We start from the raw sequence: 22,442 nt of genomic DNA, 5'->3' as shown, positions 1-22,442 counted from the left end.
ACCTATAAAAACAAGGTGGGATATAATTATATGAGACAAAGATCCCCCTGATCTACCAAACAATCACAAGGAAATGACCATGGGTACAATGAAGACCCTTCTTGCTGGGGCTTGTCTCTTGCCAGTAGCCTATGGGGCTTTTTCAACCTCTGCCACTGTGGGTTCGGGGTCTCACTCTGTCGCTTCTTCGACTTCTTCGGGAAAATACTCCCAATTTACCATTCCGTCTAGTGCCGATGTTGCCGCAGACCTGATTGCCAATATTGAGGATCCCGAAGCCGTCGATGCACAGTCGGTTTGTCCCGGCTACAAGGCCTCGAATGTCAAGGAGTCTGCTCGGGGTTTGACCGCTACTCTGACCTTAGCTGGAAAGCCATGCAATGTCTACGGCACCGATGTAGACTCGTTGGACTTTTCCATCGAGTACCTTGCTAATGACCGCCTTAACGTTCAAATCGTCCCGACTTATCTTGATTCTTCAAACTCTTCTTGGTTCGTGTTGGATGAACATGTCGTTCCCCGACCCAGTTCCGATCGTCATGCTTCAAAGAAGCATAGTGATCTTGAGATCACCTGGTCGAATGAACCTTCTTTCCATTTTCAGGTGACCCGCAAGGCTACCCGTGATGCGATCTTCGATACCACTGGCTCGGTCTTGGTCTTTGAGAACCAGTTTATTGAGTTTGTTACCTCCTTGCCCAAGGATTATAATCTGTATGGCATTGGAGAGCACATTCAGCAGCTGCGCCTCTTGAACAACCTCACTTTGACTCTCTATGCGTCGGATATTGGTGACCCAATTGATGAGTGAGTTTTATTCCCAGACCCCCATTATCCCCCTAACTTGTACTACTTTTGTTCTGCATACTAACTACTATTACCAGCAATCTTTACGGCTCTCAGCCTTTCTATCTAGACACTCGCTACTATGAGGTTGACCGCAAGGGTCATCACACCCTCGTTGCAAGTGACAAGGCCGATCAGTCCAAAAACTATGTTTCCTTCTCCCACGGTGTCTTCTCTAGAAATGCACATGGTCAAGAAGTTGTCATGAATCCTGAGGGACTAAAGTGGCGCACCCTGGGAGGTAGTATTGATCTCACTTTCTACTCGGGTCCTAGCCAAGCGGATGTGACCAAGAACTACCAGTTGAGTACCATTGGCTTGCCAGCATTGCAGCAGTACTTTACTCTTGGCTTTCACCAGTGCCGCTGGGGCTACAATAACTGGACTGAGCTTGAAGAAGTTGTCGCCAACTTTGAGAAGTTTGAAATCCCTCTTGAGACTATCTGGTAAATTGACTCCCCCTTTCGATGGTTCGAGCAAGTTCTAACATGGCTAGGAATGACATCGATTATATGCATGGCTACCGTGACTTCGACAACGATCAATATCGCTATCCCTACAGTGAGGGCGAAGAGTTCCTAGAGAAGCTGCACAGCAGTGGCCGTCACTATGTCCCCATTATAGATGCGGCTATCTACATTCCAAACCCTAATAACGCCTCTGATGCGTAAGTTTCACCAAGCCTATCCTACAGAAATAATACTAATTTGTACTCAGCTATGATACCTACACCCGCGGACACAAGGATGACGTCTTCCTAAAGAATCCCGATGGAAGCGAGTATATTGGCGCTGTCTGGCCCGGCTACACTGTCTTCCCGGACTGGCACAATCCCAAGACTGGGGATTTCTGGGCAAAAGAAATCGCTATCTGGCAAAAGAAGATGGCCATTGATGGCATCTGGATTGATATGAATGAGGTTTCTTCCTTCTGCGTTGGCAGCTGTGGATCTGGAAATCTTAGTATGAATCCAGCTCACCCTTCGTTCTCCCTGCCCGGAGAGCCTGGCAACGTCATCTATGACTATCCGGAAGGATTCGAGATCAGTAACAAGACCGAAGCTGCTGCTGCGTCTGCAGCGTCGTCCAGCCAGGCTGCTGCCGCTGCAACTGGCGGCTCTACATCTTCGTCTACTTCTTATCTGCGGACAACACCCACACCGGGAGTACGCAACATCAACCATCCACCATATGTGATCAATCACGATCAGCGTGGCCACGACCTTAGCTCGCACGCCGTGTCCCCAAATGCCACTCACTCCGATGGCGTCCAAGAATATGATGTGCACAACCTCTTCGGCCACCAAATCCTCAATGCGACCTATCATGGCCTACTGAAGGTCGACGAAAAGAAGCGTCCCTTCATTATCGGTCGCTCAACATTTGCAGGATCTGGTAAATGGGCCGGCCACTGGGGTGGCGACAACGCCTCGAGATGGGCATTCATGTTCTTCTCCATCCCCCAAGCCCTCTCATTTTCCCTCTTCGGAATCCCCATGTTCGGTGTTGACACCTGCGGCTTCAACGGCAACACCGATGAGGAACTCTGCAACCGCTGGATGCAATTATCGGCCTTCTTCCCCTTCTATCGCAACCACAACACCCTCTCTGCAATCCCCCAAGAGCCCTACATCTGGGAATCCGTCACAGCTGCCACCAAATCCGCCATGAAGATCCGCTACGCAATTCTCCCTTACTTCTACACCCTCTTCCACGAAGCCCACACAACCGGATCCACCGTCATGCGCGCCCTGGCCTGGGAATTCCCCATAGATCCCTCCCTCGCCGCAGTCGACACCCAGTTCCTCCTCGGTCCTTCTATCATGGTCGTTCCCGTACTCGCCCCCCAAGCCACCTCCGTCAAGGGTGTCTTCCCGGGAGTCAAGAACGGCGAGATTTGGTATGACTGGTACAACCAGACAGCCGTGGACGCAAAGCCCGGTGTGAACACCACCATTCCCGCCCCACTTGGCCATATCCCCGTTTTCGTACGTGGAGGCAGCATCTTGCCGATGCAGGAGCCAGCTTTGACTACGAAGGAGACCCGTGGCACGCCCTGGTCTTTACTTGTTGCGCTCAGTGGCAGCTCCACTGCCTCGGGTCAGTTGTATCTCGATGACGGAGAGAGCAATGTCCCAGATGAAATACTTGATGTTGCTTTCAGGGTCAAGGGGTCCAGCTTGAGTGTCAAGGCAAAGGGTAACTGGGAGGAATCAAACCCTCTTGCTACTGTTACTGTTCTTGGTGTGTCTGAGGAGCCTGGCAATGTTAGATTTAATGGTAAGCCTGTGCCGGATTCTGGGGTGCATTACAATGCTACTTCGCATGTGTTGTCTGTTGGTGGTTTGCAGAATTTGACTAAGGAGGGTGCTTTCAGTGAGAACTGGACCCTTAAGTGGTAGATTGTGAATGTTTTATGGAGTGTGCTATCTTCGCCATAGTTTATCCCAACGGCAGTCAGGTTCAGCTCTAATGATTAACGCCCATAATGGAATAATTTGTCTTTGCAACATCTTCATTTCCTTGTTTCCGTCTTACTATCTAAAACTAAGGGAGCTAGAAAATAGCACATCTAAAAAACTACCAAAGAGACATAGGGCCACATGCAAAGTAAGCTGATGATTATGGTACTCAAACTCGAAATTAAGCCCATACTTGGCATAGATCGCCATATATGACTCCATGTAGTTTCAGCTGAATAGAGACATGATATTCCTGTCATATTCACGAATGGTCTATCCAAAGCACAGACTGTTCCCTTGTCGGGCCGAATTGTGAAGCCACGGATATATGTAAGTTTCCTATTCCGTATGTCTCACTTCTATACCTCGTATACTACAGGGTATATAACCTAAATTATCCCTGTCACCGTTAACATCGCGTCCGACTAAATTCCGGAACTTAATAGAAGATCGACATACTCCGTAGAAGATCGACAAATAAAACGGGCTAGCCCATTGCAACCCTCTTCAGGGATCCCTGCAAATTAGGGGTCCAACTCCCCGCACATGCTGAATCGGCCAACGTGTCAGGGGATTTTACAGGGATTGTTTAATTAACACATGCCGGTACCTTGTCAATCTATTTATCTCAAGGTTATGCATGTAACTTCGGGATTTGTCCGACAGGGCTGGCGAGAGTCAGAATGTGACGAATTAGATCTGAAGGATCATATTTTTACTTTGGAAGATCACCCTGCTAATTAAATACGGGGTTCTTGGCCATTCAGACCTCTCTCTATGTTTGATTGTCTCGTATTTGATTCTGCTGTAGCTGCGGACAGGCATTAGAGGGATTATCTTTTTATTTGCGCAGTTGCATCTGTGAAGATCTTCATCTGAGTTTTTGGCGTTTATTGGCTTAAGCCTGTACTTCATTTCGGAGTCCGATCCTAACGGCTATTGATCGCCGAGACTGCTATTAGTCTACGGAATAGCCGTTGTATATATTGCTTTTGGTCCTTGGCAGTGCAGTTTGAGTATCCCGTTACTAAACGACTATCATCTCATTTGTCTATTGAAACATCTACCGCAATATGCTTCTTACACGATTTGCTTGGCTTGCCGGCTTGGCTAGCACTGCCATTGCTGCAACTCCAGCTGAATGGCGCTCGCAGTCGATCTACTTCATGGTCACTGATCGATTTGCCCGAACTGATGGATCGACTACCGCTGCCTGTAACACCGCTGATAGAGTAGGTTTATATCTAGGTATTGACTCTGTGATACTAAGATAGCTAACTGTACTGAATAGAAATATTGTGGCGGAACATGGAAAGGAATCATAGATAAAGTCAGTAACACTCTAAGTATTCATATATCATTCATCTGACCAATCTATTAGCTGGACTACATCCAAGGAATGGGCTTCACGGCCATTTGGATCACTCCTGTGACCGGTCAATTGACCGAGGACACCAAGTATGGAGAGGCCTATCACGGATACTGGCAGCAGGACATGTGAGTATCGCAAAGACAGTTGAATATCTAACACCGTACTAACCAAATATAAGCAATTCTCTGAATCCAAACTATGGAACTGCCGACGATCTCAAGGACCTCGCTGCGGCTTTGCATAAACGCAACATGTATCTCATGGTCGATGTCGTAGCAAACCACATGGTAAGTTAAATTATCCCAATCAAATTATATGTGTGACTGACTTATATTGGACAAAAGGGCTATGATGGCGCAGGCACTAGCGTCGATTACTCCAAATTCAAACCCTTCAACGATGCGAAGTATTTCCACCCTTATTGCCCAATCACCGATTACAACAATGACAACATGGCGCAAAACTGCTGGCTTGGCGATAACACTGTTTCCCTACCGGATCTGAATACACAGAGCAAGGATGTGCAGAAGATTTGGTATGATTGGGTTAAGAAACTCGTTACCGACTACTCGAGTAAGTTGCTATCTCTAGAACTCCTCAATTCGACAAAGATATCACCATATAGAGACTAACCAATATATAGTTGACGGTCTCCGTGTTGACACTGTCAAACATGTCCAGAAAGACTTCTGGCCCGGCTACAACAAAGCCGCTGGCGTCTACTGTGTAGGAGAGGTCTTGAACGGCGACGTTGATTACACCTGTCCATACCAGGAGGTAATGGACGGAGTTCTCAACTATCCAATGTGAGATCCCACTTTCCCATGAATTTTACCAGATACACAGGGAAAGCCAAAGCTAATTCATGAAAGCTACTACCCACTCCTCAGAGCCTTCCAATCGACTAAGCCAGGAAACATGGCCGACCTATACAACATGATCAACACAGTTAAATCGACCTGCAAGGATCCAAGCCTTCTCGGAAATTTCGTGGAAAACCACGACAACCCACGTTTCGCCTCGTAAGTGCAAATTCCATCAAGTTAAATAATAATCCACTCTATATGTCTAGAAGCTAATCTCTTTCCCTCGGGATCCAGCGTCACCGACGATATTTCCCTCGCCAAGAATGCAGCCACCTTCAACATCATGGCAGACGGCATCCCTATTGTCTACGCAGGACAGGAACAGCACTACAGCGGCGGCGCGGACCCAGCTAATCGCGAGGCTCTGTGGCTGTCTGGATTCAAAACAGATAGTGAACTGTACAAGCTCATTGCGAAGGCCAATGGTGCTAGAAACCAGGCAATTGCGAAGGGTGCTAACTACACTACCTACCAGGTATGTTCTTGTCTCTTTTGTCTCAGAGAGAAGGAAAAAGAAGCTAACTCGGTTTTCACAGAACTACCCAATCTACAAAGATGACAATACCATCGCCATGCGGAAGGGCTATGATGGTGAGCAGGTAATTACCGTCCTGACTAATCTCGGTGCAGGAGGTAAAGAGTACTCGCTTTCAATTCCTAAGACTGGTTTCAAGGCTGGTGATAAGTTGACGGAGATTGTATCCTGTGCCAGTGTTACTGTTGCTGAGGGTGGGGATGTTCCTGTTCCTATGGCGGGTGGAGAGCCGAGGATCTTGCTACCGACTTCTCTACTCAAGGGCTCGAGTCTGTGCTCGTAGACTTGGGGTTTGGAATATTGGTCGATCTGATCGATACCGGACTTGGCTGTTTGCTCTTTGGGGGCTCTTGATAGATATATATTCTTCGTTTTGCTTTGTTGGAATAGACGAGGTTCGAATGAATTATCAACTTTATATCATATATCGAATTGGTGTTTAATTGGATTGTGTTGAGAGTGTGGCAGATCAGCCACTACCCGTACGTAAGCCAGGATAACTAACATGACTGACTAGTTAGGTGCCATTGATAGAGTAAGAAATAGAATTAGAGCCCAAGCCCTCTAAAAATCCACAATTAAAACAAGAAAAGGCGGGAGTAGTGGCACCATCAACTAGGGTACGGAGTACTATTCACATGATAACTACTCGTGAGGCCCGATCTTAGGATCAGGCGATGCATTTCTTCGTACTCCTGAATCCTGATGTATGACTCCCTTCATGTGTTAATTACACTGTGTACTACTAAGTAAATAGATGTACTACTTGGATAAACCACAAAACAAAGCCTTAGCGAATAAGTCATGACTTCCATTTGTGCTTTTGCTACTGCGATCCTGCGCCAAAAGAACACACATAACTAACATATCCTCATTATCAACTAGAGATGGACCCATATCACCGCCAATTAATCTATAACCAAAACCCAAGCCCCACAATCCAAACCCCGAAATCCCGTCACCAATCATGCAACGCCCTCGGCACCAGGCCAACAGGCATAGCCCCACCAGTAACACCAGTTCCAGGAGACTGATGAAACAAGTCCGGTGCCTCAAACCCAGGCTGCGAGGCTGTATACCCAGGCATCATCTGCTCAAGACAGTTATATCCCTCAACGAGGGAATCAAGTCCCTCCGCACCTGACATAAGCTGGGAGAGATCCATGCCAGGACGATGGTGGGACGGACCAAACATCTGCACGCTCTTAACCTCCGCAACCGGCGACGACGAATGAGACCCGTTAGCCACAACAGCTGTGGCCTCGGAGTATCGTCGCTGTACTTCGCCGACAATACACGCGATCCGGTATGAGAGGTTGTCGCCGCCCGGGGCGAGGTGTAGTAGGAAGCCGCGGACTTGGCTGATTAATGGGTCGGAGAGGGTATAGTCGCAAAGGGTGAGGGCGGCATAGCCGACGATGAAGTAGACGTGGTCTATTAGAGCGGGGGCGGAGGTAAAGCGGGTTTGGAGGAACTGGGTTATTATTAGGCGGGCAGTGCCGCATATTTCCGGGGCTAGGCGCTCGCTGTCGGGTTGGAGGCGGGCGGCAGTTCGGTGGAGGAGGAGTTGGCAGAACCAGAGGTTTAGGTTAAGGGTGGATTCTTCGCTTGTGGCTGTTGGGGTATAGTTGTTAGGTTTGGGGTTGAGATTGGCGTAGGGGGGATGTGGGAGGATGTACTTAGGAGGTGTGCCCATTCCATTTTCCAGCGCTCCAGTTCTTCGTATTCAGGTTCTGCGAATTGGAGGCGGTGCTGGCTGTGTTGGAGTTGGAGGGCGATGCGGTATAATTGAATTTCTGCGACGATTCTTCCGTCTTCTGCTGTGGCTCCTGCGTGTTCTAGGATACGGGGACATTGGTCGATGTATTGTTGTTGGATATTGACGGTGCGGCCATTTGCAAGAGCAGAACTATTTGATGTTAGAGATTGTATATCGAATGGTTTGGATAGAACATACTGTAGCTGGGTTGCACAGAGTGTATTCCACAAACGCAACTGAGCAAACAACTCATCTGGATTTAGACTGTCCCCAGGCAAGGTATTGAGGAAGTTAAAAGTGATTAGGGCATGGTTAATCGAGATGCCGCTCAGTAACCAGTCATCCATCAGTCCTTCTTTGTGAATAGAAGTAGAGTATAGACAAAGCAATGTCAACGCCTGCAGAATATCGCTTGTCATTGGTGGGGGCTTCCACAACACCTTCGCCACGGCATGTTGTACATGGAGTGAGATATCGCGGACAGTTTGTTGTGGTAGGCCAGGCAGATATCGCGAGGCTAGAAGACATGCAGTATTGAAAAGCAGTGTATTCGACCGCTGAATGCTGGAAGAATGATTTATTGAGACCCAATGGCCAAAATACTCGATGAAACTAGTTAGAGCATTAGCATGGAGATCCGCTGATAGACAAACAATCAGACACACAGTTCAATCAATTTCATGGAAAGCTTGGAATCTACGATTCCCTGAGTGACGATATCTCCGAGAAGGTCAGCATCGGAGAAATTATCTCTTTCGCCGAAACATTCGGCTTGCAGGTCTCGAATGAGTTGTGCGGGCTTGAGCGGATAGAAAGATGAGGACATGCTATCACTTGAGGATGTTCCATCTATGCTGTTGCTTCTAGCCTGTGAAGTTGTGCTGCAGGGCATGCTGGGAGAGCGGTTCACCATCTGTCGCATCAGATGTATCATCTCCCCCATTCCTCGTTCGAGGGACACAAGCCGTTCCTCAATTGATGGTATGGCGGTAGCATCAGACCAGGTGGATGCATTGTCTTGGAACCGCTCTGTTGTCTCGGGAAGCTCACATTCAAGCCTTTTTGACAATAGTCAGCATTTTGAAAAAACTAGGAACTCCAAAAAAAATAATAATAAAGCAAATAAACGGTTTATATGTCAAAAGTCAATAAAAACAGGCAAACCAACCTAAGTGACAAACAGCGACGGCAAGCATGTCCACGGGGATCGACATCGCAACGAGTCTTGAGCTTCCGACAGGTATTACAAGCAGTCATTGAACGTCGAATGCGCCCTTTTGGCCTCGAATCTTGACATGCGACCGAGTCAATTCTGCCATCGTCTGGAAGAATGTTCTTGGTTTCCCAAGCGATAGAATTATTTGTAGGGCCGGTTCTCGTCATTGCATTGAAGTTGAAATGGGTTACTGTGGGTATACTAAATAATTGTCTGATCGACAAGAAAGAGGTGGAAAAGAAAAGGAAGGATCAATGATCAACAATTGGACCCTTAAAAGCCCAAAACCAAAAGAAAACCTGAAGATCATTTATTGTCTATCAGGGAGATCCAAGCCTTATAATAGCGGGTCATCAGACTTAGGAGTATCTTAACCAATTGCGACAAGACACTGATTACTGACGATATCGAACGCGCAGGTACATACTTATGGTGGATATATAGCGGCCCATGGCGGACCTGGGGTAATCGTGTCTGCATCCACCAATCTGAGAAATTTCCCGACCTTCTAGAAAGGTAGCGATTGTCGGTGCAGCTTCATGAGGGGTTGATAATGTCGCATTGACTAGACCCCTGTCCTTTAATTCTCCGACGAGAACCGTAGGGGAGGGGTGATTTGAAAGGGGTTTGAGTGGCACGATCTATACTTGATACGTTCATTTTTTTGACTTTTGATAATCATCTTTTGATAGTTAAGAGATCCTTTCCTAATTTAAACCGTTTACTTTTATAAAACGATCTAGACAAATAGACCCTGTATGACTTGGCATTATATTTTTTTATCATTTGAAAGGATTCAGGATCATAAGTGGGGGGGAAAGAAGAGGCGAAAGAACTAAGAGAAATCATTGGTTAACATGTGCAATGTCTCAAAAATAAATGCCTATCAGCCTTGAAAGTCACGATGTTACCTTGTAAGTTTTTTAGGTCCGCTTAACTACGGGTATCTCAGTTTAAATGGCTTTATTTAATCCTGGGAGAATCCTGATATCGCAACTTTTCAGCCATTTCTTACTTTTTAGGTAAATATCCTTCAAATCTTTGAAAAATTTGAATGAAGATAGGAACTTTGACAGTGCCGATCTTAAGATTAAGAATGTCTTACTACACATTAAAAAAGATCAACATAGCCCTGGAAGCGGATGCAACCTTAGTCAAAATCCCAATCGCGCCATTTTGAGTGGCGATGCGGAAGAATCGACTGAATTCACCCGAAGAGAATTCACCCGAGGTATCTTTTTTTGTTTTCACTTCTGAAAGATCCACTTTAGGCAATATAACTTTCATGCACGGGGCTTATTTCCTACCATTCCGGGTCTTAGTGTTCTTTTTTGGTCTTGTATCTGGAACGCGGGAGGCTCGGATAAAGAAGCGGTCAGATTAAATTTTAATATCTAATTCCAAGTTATTTGTTGAATTTGGATTGCTTGGCCCGTTGAATTCTGGGGTAATCGACGGGCTAGTGAAGCCATTGACAACGAACCAACCGACATTCACCTCGGTATAATTTGCTATCGGGATCCCTGTTTGAGCTGCATTATGCGAGCTGTATCGTTTAAGTTTATTATTGCGTAAAACTTTTTGACTGGCGTTGCGGTGTTTGGTCGATCAAGATTGCCCAGAGACTCGGCGATGCGGTTTCCAACGCCTAAGGTGAACATATGGTTAGAATCACCGATATGGCGTTATAGTTATATAGGTTTGAGGTTAAAGTGCCGGTCTCAGTACCGAACTAATAAAATGAATCACATAAACATCATTTGGTTACCTTATCTTTTCTTTCTTGAATCAGGTCTATATAGATATGCCGATCATGTATCGACATGTCTCGCATAATGATACTGAGAAAGTATATTTCCCGCTCAACGGCACAGATGAGCAATCTCATCACGGCGCGTAAACGGAAGCGGAAGCTACAGAAAGCCACAACCCGTGGACCCCTCTTATTGAATCGACGTGGGGTCAAATGCAGTCAGATCAAGCACATATTAAACATCGTTATTGGCTGGTCGAAATTTTTCCCCCCTTTTCCTTATTGCTTCTCTGCATCTTCCCTGCAGGGCCATCTGACCACGAATCCTCCAATGAATAACCCACATGAAGCCACACCTGAAGCTGAATACGTCTCTGTTTCCGAGGGGCTCGTAAACTAGGCGGCTTTTGTGATGCCTAGGCAGACACCGTTCTCGATGCGCTTACATGCAGGGAATAAGTACATTTCAAAGATAAGGACCATTTCCATGGGATATCCCTATCTTAAAATATATGGCCTGACAGCATATATTTGGAAATATCTCCGTGTCTTATGTTTGTAGATCCAACACCTATCAGAGCATTGTTTTGTAGTCTAAACCATATTACAAAGCTGTATATTTATCCGGCCCGACATATATATGTCTCGTTTGACATGCATAAGCTTTAAGCTCAGACACAATCTCTGGTTCGGGATTTATTCGTTGACGACAAAAGCACCTCGGGGGTCTCGAAGACCCCGAGACCCCGGTGTCTATTATCCATACACTGTCGCAAGAGCACGTTTTATCTAGCTCTGAAAGTTATGTGGCGTTTCCAGGCTTGCCGTAGGAGACGCCATTTGATAAATTAAGTTTATGAATATGTATGTCTCGAGTATGTGGATGCTGAACCTGCAGTTAGATACGTTTATTTTATATTGCATCCCCGCAGCGATTAGGACTGTTGACAGTATAGATTATGTGTACAGTCTACACGTGTACATCGCAGCTGATTAGGAATATTCCCTGGAAGACTCGTCATTCGCCCTAGCAATTATGCATACATCATATTTGACATGGTCAGACTGCGTGCTATACCTATATTGTTTCCTACAATTCGCCTTATATATGAGGCTTTTCGTCATTCTTGTGTCTTGCTGCGCACAAGGCACATCCCCCTGATGTCTCCCCCTGAGATCAGCATCTTGTCTCTCTTTTTCTGCTTTTATCGCCTTGCATTTTTGGTTTTCCTCTCTGGCACGGTATGTATAACGGACTCACAAAAAAAATCGCCACTCCCATGTACCTCTCTACCCAATTCTGCCCAGCCACCACACACTTTTCTTGGCCTTTATGAGGGAAATAAAAAGAAAATACAAAAAAAGAATTGACCGACGCAGGGATCGAACCTGCAATCTCTTGATTCGTAGTCAAGCGCCTTGCCATTGGGCCAGCCGGCCGGGCTGTTATAACAAATTTGCCTAAATGTGTACTATAAGCGAAACGAATGTGGACCCCGCTTAAATACGCTTAAACACGGTTATATCCGTATATTATTCACGTGACTTTGGGTTTTTGGGGGCTTTCCCCGCATAATTTGGCAATTGGAGGCTTGTAAAGTCAATATTTTGCATTTTGCGGGGTAATTAACATTCCGTAATGTTAATCCTTCGTTTCGGGGAAATTTTAATAGGGTTTCGTGGTGGATTGGGTTGGCCGTTGATCCAATTATATATAATTTGCAGAAAAGACAAAAAGAAATGGAAACGATAAACTGATCCTTGCTGACTTAGAGAGCGAGCGAATAAGTGATAGAGAAATAAAAGAAGATTGATCCCACCGAGTAGAAGAGGTCATATCTGACATAGGTAGAAAGGCTACCTCGACAGTATGCTTGGTTGTAGTACAGAAATAAGGTCAGTGAGTACACAAAAATTGAAATATCGTTGGTGTTGAAGATGCCAGTTCGTAGCTAGACAAAGCTTGGATACAAACAATGCCTTGGGCGAAGATAATTATTGCTAGGAGAAAGTATCTAAAGCTATGTGAGTGATATATGGAAAGCTTGACGTGTTATAAAATAATGCGGGAACAAAGGCGATGTCCGAAACCATTGCATATAAGGACCCGCAGCGAGATACTAAACCTGGCTAAAAAAACACAGTAGAACCCTAGCTGGACATCACACAAGATTAGCTGAAGGGGATATATGGCTTTTTATATGTTGCACAACGTCATGCTGTGTACTGGGCTGCTCGAGATATAGTTGTTCAACATGTAATCTTAACAGACACTGTTGTGATATCAGCCTTGCTGTCTGCTATGCTGTCTGTTAGAATTGCAAAGTATTTATACTTGTCACTTCATAGATTTTAGGACCCCACGGATCTATCTTACACCGTCATCATCCCACCCCCTCTCACTGTACCCCCAACAGAAACCATCTAGCATTTAGCCACAGGGTAGGGGATCATACGAGCATCATACAGCATTGATAAAGAAATAAATGATAGAGAAATAAGAAGTACCAATAGAACAGCAGTAAGGACCTCTGAGCCCAAATTATATAGCCAGAGGAAGAATCATCGAACATAGCTCTAGAGAAAGACAACCAACAAGTTGAATGCTACTGGCCGCCTTCCCCTATCCCCCAAAGGAATTAAATTTTGACACACTGCGTAGTTGGAGTGTAATTAAGGCAGAGAAACCTTATATATATATAAATCCCAATAGTCTCAGATATTGAATATTCACATGTAGTAACAAAGGAAAAACCACACAGACCCGAACCCTGACCCCAAACATAGAATATATCAAGGCCATATCACAAAATGCAAAGAGAAGCACAAATTATGTCTCAGCACAAGATACGGAGTACTCCGTATACTCTACAACCCTTGTACGAGCAGATAGTCTAGCGTCGGACATTGCCGAGAGCCGACGGATTGAGTTGCCTAGATAGGAAAACCACTAGAATAGGCTCATCTACTAGAAGCTAGGTTGAATGCCATGCTTACATACAAGACATTCGGACACCAATCAAACGAAGTGTGCATTAGCGTGCCTAAATGAGATGCGCCGGGTTCCAGATACCCGAAAAGTGATACGCGTTGATGGAAATACTTGCCTGACGTCTCATATATTCTCCTTTTTTTTTTCTTTCCTGTGGCATATTATGTGGAGCACGCCTCACCCAGCGGTCCAAGTCATACACATTTTGTGCACAAAGACTCGCTGATGCATTCCGCTAATGCTTGCTTCTACCCTTGCATGACTGTAATGGGCAGGAGAGGACCGTGACGCACAGATAGAGGTGTGACTTGATATCGTAGGCAACTATATATATTTTCAAGGGTGTTTTTAATATACATAGCTCACTGCTTGAATTGGCCAATCAATGGATAAGCGGTTGGTAGTTATGCACCATGGAGCATAACCCTGAAATCTAGGTATATATTTAATTAGACATGTCAATAATGAAATCCATCCTACAACGTGCTAGTCATGCCACCCCTGACCGAAATCGAATAAGCAACATTAGCTCTGTTTCTGATAGGAACACAAGATCCCGAAGTTCCCATGAATCAACCCACGAGCACCCGGCTCGCGACCCCACACAATACGTACAGCATTAAAAAGACGGCTTATATATAAATTATAGTCTAGCCCAACAAAGAAAATAAGCGGCTATCTCGTCTACAAAGTATAACGCTAGTCCGTAAATAAACAAAACCCCTGGGCGGATATCTCTAAAAAGGGAGAGTGTAAACGTCAAAAATTCAACCGCAGCACTAAGCCGCGCTATTGATTCTCGTACATAATAGGTGTCGAACGGTGGGTCTGTCGATCATTCATCTGGAATTAATATGACAAGATTCAATAGTTTGTGGGAGGCTTGCACGGGACCGAAACCGAGATCGTGGGCTTGTGGCAAGGAACATCTAAAAATGGATTAACAAAAGATATTACATTGTATTCAAGGCGCGTTAAGTGTTTCAATTTCGATTCCCACTTTAACGCGAGGACTGAAATCTAATATGTGGATCAAACCAAATCATTATATTACTCCGCGTACTCCGATCTCCGATCCAATAATTCAACATGTACTCCGTACACCCGACATACGATGTACGTTGTACGGAGCACAACATAAACAAGTGTTCCGTTGTCCTCCGAAGTACGGAGTATACGGTGAGACTCAACGAACCCCGATCTACACGCGATAACTACCCAAATCCTGACATGAGACAGCTCACAAATCCCGCAGCTGATACCTCTGATGGAAAGAGGGAGCCCACACTACCCCAAGCAGGGACGTTGCGATTGACACGTCCCAGATCGAGGCCTAAACGCCCATGTCATACCAGCGTCAAGAGGGAAAACGCACGCATATACACGTAGCACTCAACATACTATGTACTATGTAGGAAGTATGGAGCAAATGCATAGTACTTACCTAACATACTTCCAAACGTGCATACTTGGACTTGCACAACGAAGTGTCAGATGCCGATTTCACCGCTATATGATGGGTCGGATGCACGTATCTGGATACCGAACGCCGGGTGGTGGAGGTGGGGCGGATCGGGATTCCGTCAGGCGTGCAACCGGGGTTTGCTAAGGTTTTTGTCTTACGATTAGTCCATCGTGACAGAGACAGGGTTGCGAAGGTACGACGGTAAGGAAGGGGGTGATATTTCCATTGAATACGATTCGGTCGAGGTCGACCAAGATCTGTACGTTGTATGCAAGCTGCACGACTTTTGGGTGCATTTTTGCTTCTTCGGTCGGCCAGTCGTGGACGCTGGAGATACTAGATGTCGGGGTTTGTGTTGGTGGCTTGCATATCCGCTGCCCCTTGGTGGGACTTGGTTACGGGGTTGCCTCCTGTTCGTACGGATCTTGTACGTTGTACGTTGTATATTGAGCGTTTGAGTAGGGATATGGGGTAGTCACCTTTTTGGTTTTTCTTTTTATGATGTCGAGGTACATCGTGCATTCTAGATGTGCATATTTGCTTCTTTGTAGAATTACAGAGTAGATGTAACTGCAACCCTAATCCTGTTTTTCTTTTTGGCTTCCTGGATGCGCATTGGATATCACTTTTATAATATGAGTTCAACTAAGTGGATTGCAGTCCCCTCACTGAGGTCTCAAATTTGAAGCTATGTACTCTTAAGCGGTATAGTATAGAACCTACATCGTATATTGTACCCACCCCTATAAATGATTCAAGTCTACTCGGCAAGAAGGCTAAAGGCTAAGATCTGTCAAACTTTTTAGGATCATGTCAGTGCTGTACCCCATAATTATATCGTCTGGGGATACCTCGGGAAAATCGCAAAAAAGTATTGTATGTGCCAAGAAACAGTACGAATCATGCCTCTCCAACATATCTATGTTAGTAATATGATCTCAAAGAAAATTTCATCTGTCTCAGTTTCTAACTGCACTGACTTCGGATATGTCTCGGAATCGGAATAGGATCTGGGAGGGTTGAGAAGCAACAAAGAAAGTCCCAAAGAGGCAGGTAATCCCACAATGTGGCATATGTGGCTCAACGTACCATAGTAAAAGTTTAATTAATATGCCTCCACAAATTAAGTCTTATATAGGTACATTAATGGCTGTCAAGAGTAAACCTTGGGAAAAGCCCCGATCAAATTGAATTTGGATCTCACGTGGTACACTAGTACGTAAAGTAAGAGGTTCCATGGTTTGGAGTGGTCCATGTGGATTTTTGGAATTTTTAGATTTGTAGATTTGTACATATCTTTTTGGGAACGGGACTATAGCGGAGAGGCCGAAAAGCTGAAGTTTAAGTTAGGTTATTCACATTGAAAATTCTGAACCGTAGTTAGTATAGATCGAGGTATGTTGTACTATTTATAAGCATGACATTCAATGCAATGCAATGCTTATAATATCAGTAAGACTAAACTCTAAGGTCAAAATGAACAAAGACTGGAGGTTTGGGGATGTTTGCTCGACGTCATGAAAAATAAAAAGTCAAAATTGGGGTCGATCTTGACAGATGAGGTGGAGTCCTCCGTATAGGAATATCCACTAGTTTACGGGTCTATCAATTTGAAATAAAGTGACAGTCCAAAACTACGTCTCCTTCCACCCGAAAACCGCTCTTTGTATTTTCTGTTAGGGAAATGATTAGGAAACATTGGACAACATCGGTCTCTGGTATCTCTAAATATGGCCAGAGTCACGGATGGTGGAGATCAATTGCCGGAAAAAAAGTGGTACGAGCCACTTAAAGCCAGGTCCACGTTTCGGAGAGATATAGTGGGGACGGGTTGCCCGGTTGAGATCTGCCTACTCGGTATCTCCGTATTGACATTTGATGTTCAGATCTTGTAGAGAAGAATTATCAGAGCCAGAGAAAAAAAAAAAAAAGGGGGAAAAACGTTGCAGATTTGAAAGCTGAGGTTCCTCTAAACACCTGGTAATGCAATTTTCGCGGGTTTCGTCCAGGGGTACTTAAAAGTAAAATGTGGTTCAACATAGAGAGAAAAGAAATCACAAAGAGTAAATCACAAATGTTTCGGTAGGATTTCCTGCCATGTTTTGTTGCATACCCCTTTTGCCTGTTGATTTCCAACAAAATAAGTTTCCGCTTGGTAAACGCGACCAAAGAGAAAGGGTATCAAAATGTAATGTCGGACCAAAGTATGCGTACCGGACGGCAATGCGACATGTAGAGTGAAATCCAGAGAACTGGAAGGTAAGAAAAAAGAAACAGAAAACATAGAATAAAAGAAAAAGATGCCAGTCTATCGAGCTCGCCGTATCCTCGACCCCGTGATTCGTAAATGGTAGGTGAAACAATATAAAGCCTCCCAGTCGTAAAGTGAATAAAACGCTGCCGTTGCGAATGCCGTGTAACGTCCAAAAATGAGAAGAAATAATAAAAAAAAGTCCGGTATTAAACTCGAACCTCCAGGGCCAGGTTCATCGCCGCTCTAGTGATGAGGAGAGGGCAAGCGCTCCGATCCATCGGCGTCACTAAAGGGTGACTGTCGTTGAGACTCCGTATCCGCACTGCGCATTTGATTGCGGAGCGCAGGAAGTTGTCGTCTGCGGGCATTGATAAACCAGTTACTAATCTGTATATGAAAGTATTAGCAGGACTATTCACACAAATCCAATTGTAAGCCGGTTGTAAAGTGCTCACCTGACTAATCGAAAGCCCAGTTCTCGTCATAAACATCTGCTTATCCTCCTCACTAGGATAAGGATGATCAAGATGCTCGTGGAACCAAGCCCGCAAGATATCAGTCACAGGCTTGGGCAAATTCCCCCGTCTCCGCTTCGTCTTAGGATCAATCGGATCCCCCATAATTCCAAAATTCCCCTGCGCATGTCCCATCATCTGGGGTGACACCTGCTCATCCGCATACCCGATAGGAGGATGCCCATACGGCGACTGAGGGTGCATGATGGGCGCAGCGAAGTGCTCGCCGCGTGGATGGGGATCAGCCGACATCGCTACTGTGGGTCCGGGATGGCGATATTCCTGCGCGACGAAGGGATCAGAGCGTGGGGCCCGCTCGGAATATCCTTTGCTGGAGGGGTTTATTGCCCGGCCAGGCATGGAGTCCAGGTTGTGGATTGGGGGTAGAATTGGGCTGGGACCTCGGGATGCGTTCTCGGATAGATGCATGTGGTGATGACCGGGATCTGGCATGCGGGGCTGGTGTTCTGCGCCGCGGGAGACTGTGTATTCGCGGTGGGAATCGTAAGGCATGTTGGTGGACTGATTGCCATATGGGATTGAGCGGGGGTCAGTCATATCGTGGCCTGAGGGTGGGCGGTCTTGTGAGTGGCGGGGTGTGGTGTAGAACGGGGAGGTTGATTCAATTTCATCGTGAAGGTGGGGGGGAAGGAGCTGAGATATGTTAGATATTCCAGGTTGTATTTCTCAAAGGGACTTAGGGTTGTATATCTTACCTCGCGGAATGAGGGGAGGGTTTGGTGAGGGTGTCCGGTTGACGACTGGGTTGTATACGAAATAGCCATGTCGGTATCTTCGTCTACCTCGTGGGACTGTGACATAGACAAGGTGTTTGGGGAGGGACAATAGAAAATGGCCAAAGAATTTCACAATGTATTATAAGAATAGAACTATACTCGAGATAGTTAGAATCGAATATCAAGTTTCAAGATCGAGTGTAAAAGAAAAAGGTATCCAAAGAAACACTTACCAGGGAAAGCAGGCTGATTTTACGTTGACATGGTAAAATAAAAAAGAGAAAGGCCAAGATTATATGCAAGGTTGGGGAATGAGGGCAAAGATGGAAATGCGGTTTCCCAAATAATGCAGGGCCCCGTACATTATTTCAACCAAAAAAAAGTCGCCCCAAAATCTACAAAAATTAATTAAATTTAAATAAATCAGATATCCAGCTGCTACATGTCCATGGAAAAGCAAGAACAGGGGGGCCGAAAAATGACGATCGTGGGCTTTTGGTGGGTACAGTCCGAGACCGTGTCAAGGGCATAAAGTGCCTTAAAAAAGGTTCCAAGGTTGAGGGATCTCACGAACTACTTTTTTTTTCATATGTATTTTAGGCTTTCTAGCATTTTCATTGGATGTTATATAAAGGAATTTTTTTTAAAGAAAATAAAAAATAAAAAATAAAATAAAAATAAGTGTTCACTAGTGTACGTCAAAATCGGGGATCCCATGCCGGTGCTTGAAAGCTAAGTCAATATTAACCTAAAAAAGAGATATTCCTTTGAAAGCGAGAACGAGATATTTGAAATACAAGCTCACTGTACTCTGTATAAAAGAAAAGAAAAATATAGTTGAAGAAGAGTGGCGGGAGTAAGGAGGGGGGGGAAATCCTGTCATAATGTGCCTGAGTTAGGCTAAAGTTAATTACTTTGTAATTAAAAATTTTATATTAAATCAAATCACATTCTAATTGCTTTTTCTGGGGATCTCTGGTAGATTCAACAGGAAAATAAAAAGGGAGGAAATATCTATGGAAGTGTTGAATCAAGGAACTTAAAAGATATAACCTCTCGTGTTAAGAAAAAGGCAAAAGGAAAAAAAAAATTAAAAAAAAGAGAGAGTCCAAGCTAGGATTCAGACGACTCTAAATCGAAGGAAAAGATCACCGGTTCCAAGGAGGGTTATCACTGGTTCCAAAAAGATCGTGTTAGGGGAGCTTGACCCAGATGGTGGGTAAAAAAAAGACCAAAAATATTTTTGATTTCATTTGCACGAATGAAAAAAATAATAAAAATGACGCCTTGGCTCGATCGATCGGTGGGCACGGTGATTGATCGACCAGACGGAAGGAGGGGCTGGTATTGGTTTACAGGGATCGCCTACCGGAGTACGGAGAAGGGGTTCTTCAATTCAGCATCTCCACTTCCTTCGAGAGCCTGTGGCGTCTACTTTTCTTTGTTGTCTCCGAACGTCAGATCAAGGATCAGCCGGAGAACCCGCTTTGGCTTTTCCCTTTCTTCCTTTTTTCCCCTGTTCACGTTATGCACCCGTGGTGTGTTTGTGGCTGGAGATTTCATTGGAGCGTAGGGATGCTCTTGCATATGATATCTCTTAGGTGTGTCGCATTTTAGGTGCTTAGCTTAAAATGTAAAGTGATTTACGCTAATCTTTGCCTCGCGTATCGCGTCCAAACTAATCTGGAGCACTATATTCTGGAGCAGTTTCTCAGCTTGACACGACACACATCGCACTAACAGACCCGCTCTAGAAACTAGTCACATTCTGATAATTCAATAGTGGCGCAAGTTTCTCATGTCTGAACTTCCTGGGACCAAATGCAAGCTGAGCATGATCCAGTTGCCCGTCTGCCAATCAAATTGAAACAATGGAGTTCTTATTTCTTTTTTTTTGTGTGTGATTGGATAGGTTCCGAAATGAATTTTGTACCAAGAAAAAAAGTGTCAGAATGCTATATTGGAATTGTTACTTTTCCCCTTTATAGCCTTATAATCTCTATAACAACCCGTCTTTATCTGACAGCTGAGTCTATTTACTCCATACTTGGAAGTTTAATAAATTATTTGAACACGGCACCTCGGGCCCTAAGGTATGTCGCTTAGACCCCGTATTGCATTTAAGTTAAGACTCGATTCACTCATCAAAAAGAAGATCGCTCTTAAATTTATTTTATTTTATTCCCGATCGAAATTGGAACTACCCCCGAGGCTTCAGATTTACTGAGAATGACTTTCCTTTGATTTGCCATTCAGAGAGATCTCGAGTTGGAACTGGAAAAGTTATTTGATGAAAAATATCAAACCGAGGTACGGAGTACTCATAAGCTAAAGAAAAAAGAAAAGAAAAGGGAAAAAAAAAATTAGATTGAAATTTCAACCGATCGTCATACCTGCCATGCCATTAGGCCCCAAGAGATCCGAGATCGTGCATAAGGGAATGCAGATCATTAGATCTCGCAGGCAACCAGGATCGTCCCTGAAAAAATGACTGGTCCAAAATGCGGGTTGTCCAGAGCCAAAGCCAGAGAGGGGTAACCATAACATCCCCTCTTGCATACACTTTTGGTCTTGTCTACACTAGCGTCGGAGGAATTGCTCCAGATCGGTGGAAATACATATTTGAACCATGGATGCATTGATTTGTCATTTGCGTTTCCCGGTACTTGGGTCTACCGGGGTTTTATTTTTGGTTTTAATTTATTTATTTAATTCGTTCCCTGATATTTAAAATTCAAATTTTGATTCAATTTTGAGTGTCTAACTTTATTTTCATTATTCTGACATTTGATCTTTCTAAGGATGTGGGACATGATGTTAGACAATTGCTGATTCGTTCTAGAATAATCTTCCTTGAACTGTCATTCTTATCTTGTATCAGAAAAGTACTATCAGGAATATAAAATATAAGTCTGGAGCGTTATAGTACTACCTTGGAAGTACTAGCACAGTAACACAATGCAACCTTAGGCATCCCAAAAGGGCTTTCTGCATGAAACTGACCCCAAATTAACTGCCTAACCGTTAAGAGGTACGTGGCTTCTAGCAAGTATGAAGTACTTCGTTAGAATCTAGACAGTGCGGTTTGTTTTGCTTTTCTGGCTGCCCAAAACAACTTAGACTTGTGTCACAGGAGTAGTTCATGCATGTCTTAGGTATGCCAAGGACATAGTTCATGACAAGGCTACCAATCTCTTGCCGCCATGCGAAATAATATTACAGATTCCCTTCTCTATTGGTTCAATTAATCTTTTATTAGTTTGTGTGGGTCTTTTCTTTAAAAAAATGACATGGGTGGGTGCCAGGCCTCTCTTTCTTGAATGGGTTAGACAGTTAGGCAGAGCCCGGGAATAGAGTTCCTATTCGGTCCATGAAGTGGTCTGACTTGGATAGTGAAAGGTGTAGCAACGGGAGCCCGGGTGATGGATCTGTGGGTTATGCATTAGTGCCTGACCCGGCGCTAGAGACCGTGTCGAGAGTACTTTGTTTCTTTGTCTGCTTTCTGCTAAATTCGAGCTTGGTTACCCTTGTCAACTAAATTTAGAGCATATGTTTAACGTCAAGTCGCTTGATTAGGAAAGACTACGGTTCTATGTGAGACGTCCAACTTGGAGACAAGTAGCAAGTGTCGGCATTCATATTTCGGACTCCGTGTTATGCCTCTTCTCGGT

At 44.7% G+C, this 22,442-nt stretch overlaps 4 protein-coding genes across 4 annotated transcripts; 2 read left to right on the top strand and 2 right to left on the bottom strand.

Moving 5' to 3' along the window:
- Positions 1–73: 73 nt before the first annotated feature.
- PGRI_018090 (glycoside hydrolase family 31 protein) lies at positions 74–3,247 on the top strand (the record flags this gene model as incomplete). The annotated part of the gene is made up of 4 exons (XM_040789522.1): positions 74–807; positions 885–1,292; positions 1,343–1,513; positions 1,564–3,247. 4 exons carry the CDS (start codon positions 74–76, stop codon positions 3,245–3,247), a joined length of 2,997 nt encoding a protein of 998 aa, XP_040646475.1.
- Positions 3,248–4,380: 1,133 nt separating this feature from the next.
- Positions 4,381–6,363, top strand: PGRI_018080 (alpha-amylase; the record flags this gene model as incomplete). The annotated part of the gene is made up of 10 exons (XM_040789521.1): positions 4,381–4,539; positions 4,599–4,637; positions 4,689–4,804; positions 4,858–4,966; positions 5,024–5,252; positions 5,323–5,485; positions 5,570–5,701; positions 5,780–6,020; positions 6,082–6,136; positions 6,176–6,363. 10 exons carry the CDS (start codon positions 4,381–4,383, stop codon positions 6,361–6,363), a joined length of 1,431 nt encoding a protein of 476 aa, XP_040646474.1.
- A 675-nt stretch (positions 6,364–7,038) lies between these two features.
- Positions 7,039–9,053, bottom strand: PGRI_018070 (fungal specific transcription factor domain-containing protein; the record flags this gene model as incomplete). Its single annotated transcript, XM_040789520.1, has 5 exons — positions 7,039–7,694; positions 7,760–7,989; positions 8,038–8,451; positions 8,505–8,897; positions 9,004–9,053. 5 exons carry the CDS (start codon positions 9,051–9,053, stop codon positions 7,039–7,041), a joined length of 1,743 nt encoding a protein of 580 aa, XP_040646473.1.
- An 8,709-nt stretch (positions 9,054–17,762) lies between these two features.
- On the bottom strand, positions 17,763–18,855 carry PGRI_018060 (homeobox domain-containing protein; the record flags this gene model as incomplete). The annotated part of the gene is made up of 3 exons (XM_040789519.1): positions 17,763–17,906; positions 17,975–18,688; positions 18,751–18,855. The coding sequence occupies 3 exons, from the start codon at positions 18,853–18,855 to the stop codon at positions 17,763–17,765; spliced, it is 963 nt and encodes a 320-aa protein (XP_040646472.1).
- Positions 18,856–22,442: the final 3,587 nt, after the last annotated feature.

This window comes from Penicillium griseofulvum (assembly GCF_001561935.1).
Source record: "Penicillium griseofulvum strain PG3 chromosome Unknown contig_80, whole genome shotgun sequence".
In the NCBI taxonomy this organism is placed as follows: domain Eukaryota; kingdom Fungi; phylum Ascomycota; class Eurotiomycetes; order Eurotiales; family Aspergillaceae; genus Penicillium; species Penicillium griseofulvum.
This window is presented reverse-complemented; position numbering and strand designations above follow the sequence as displayed.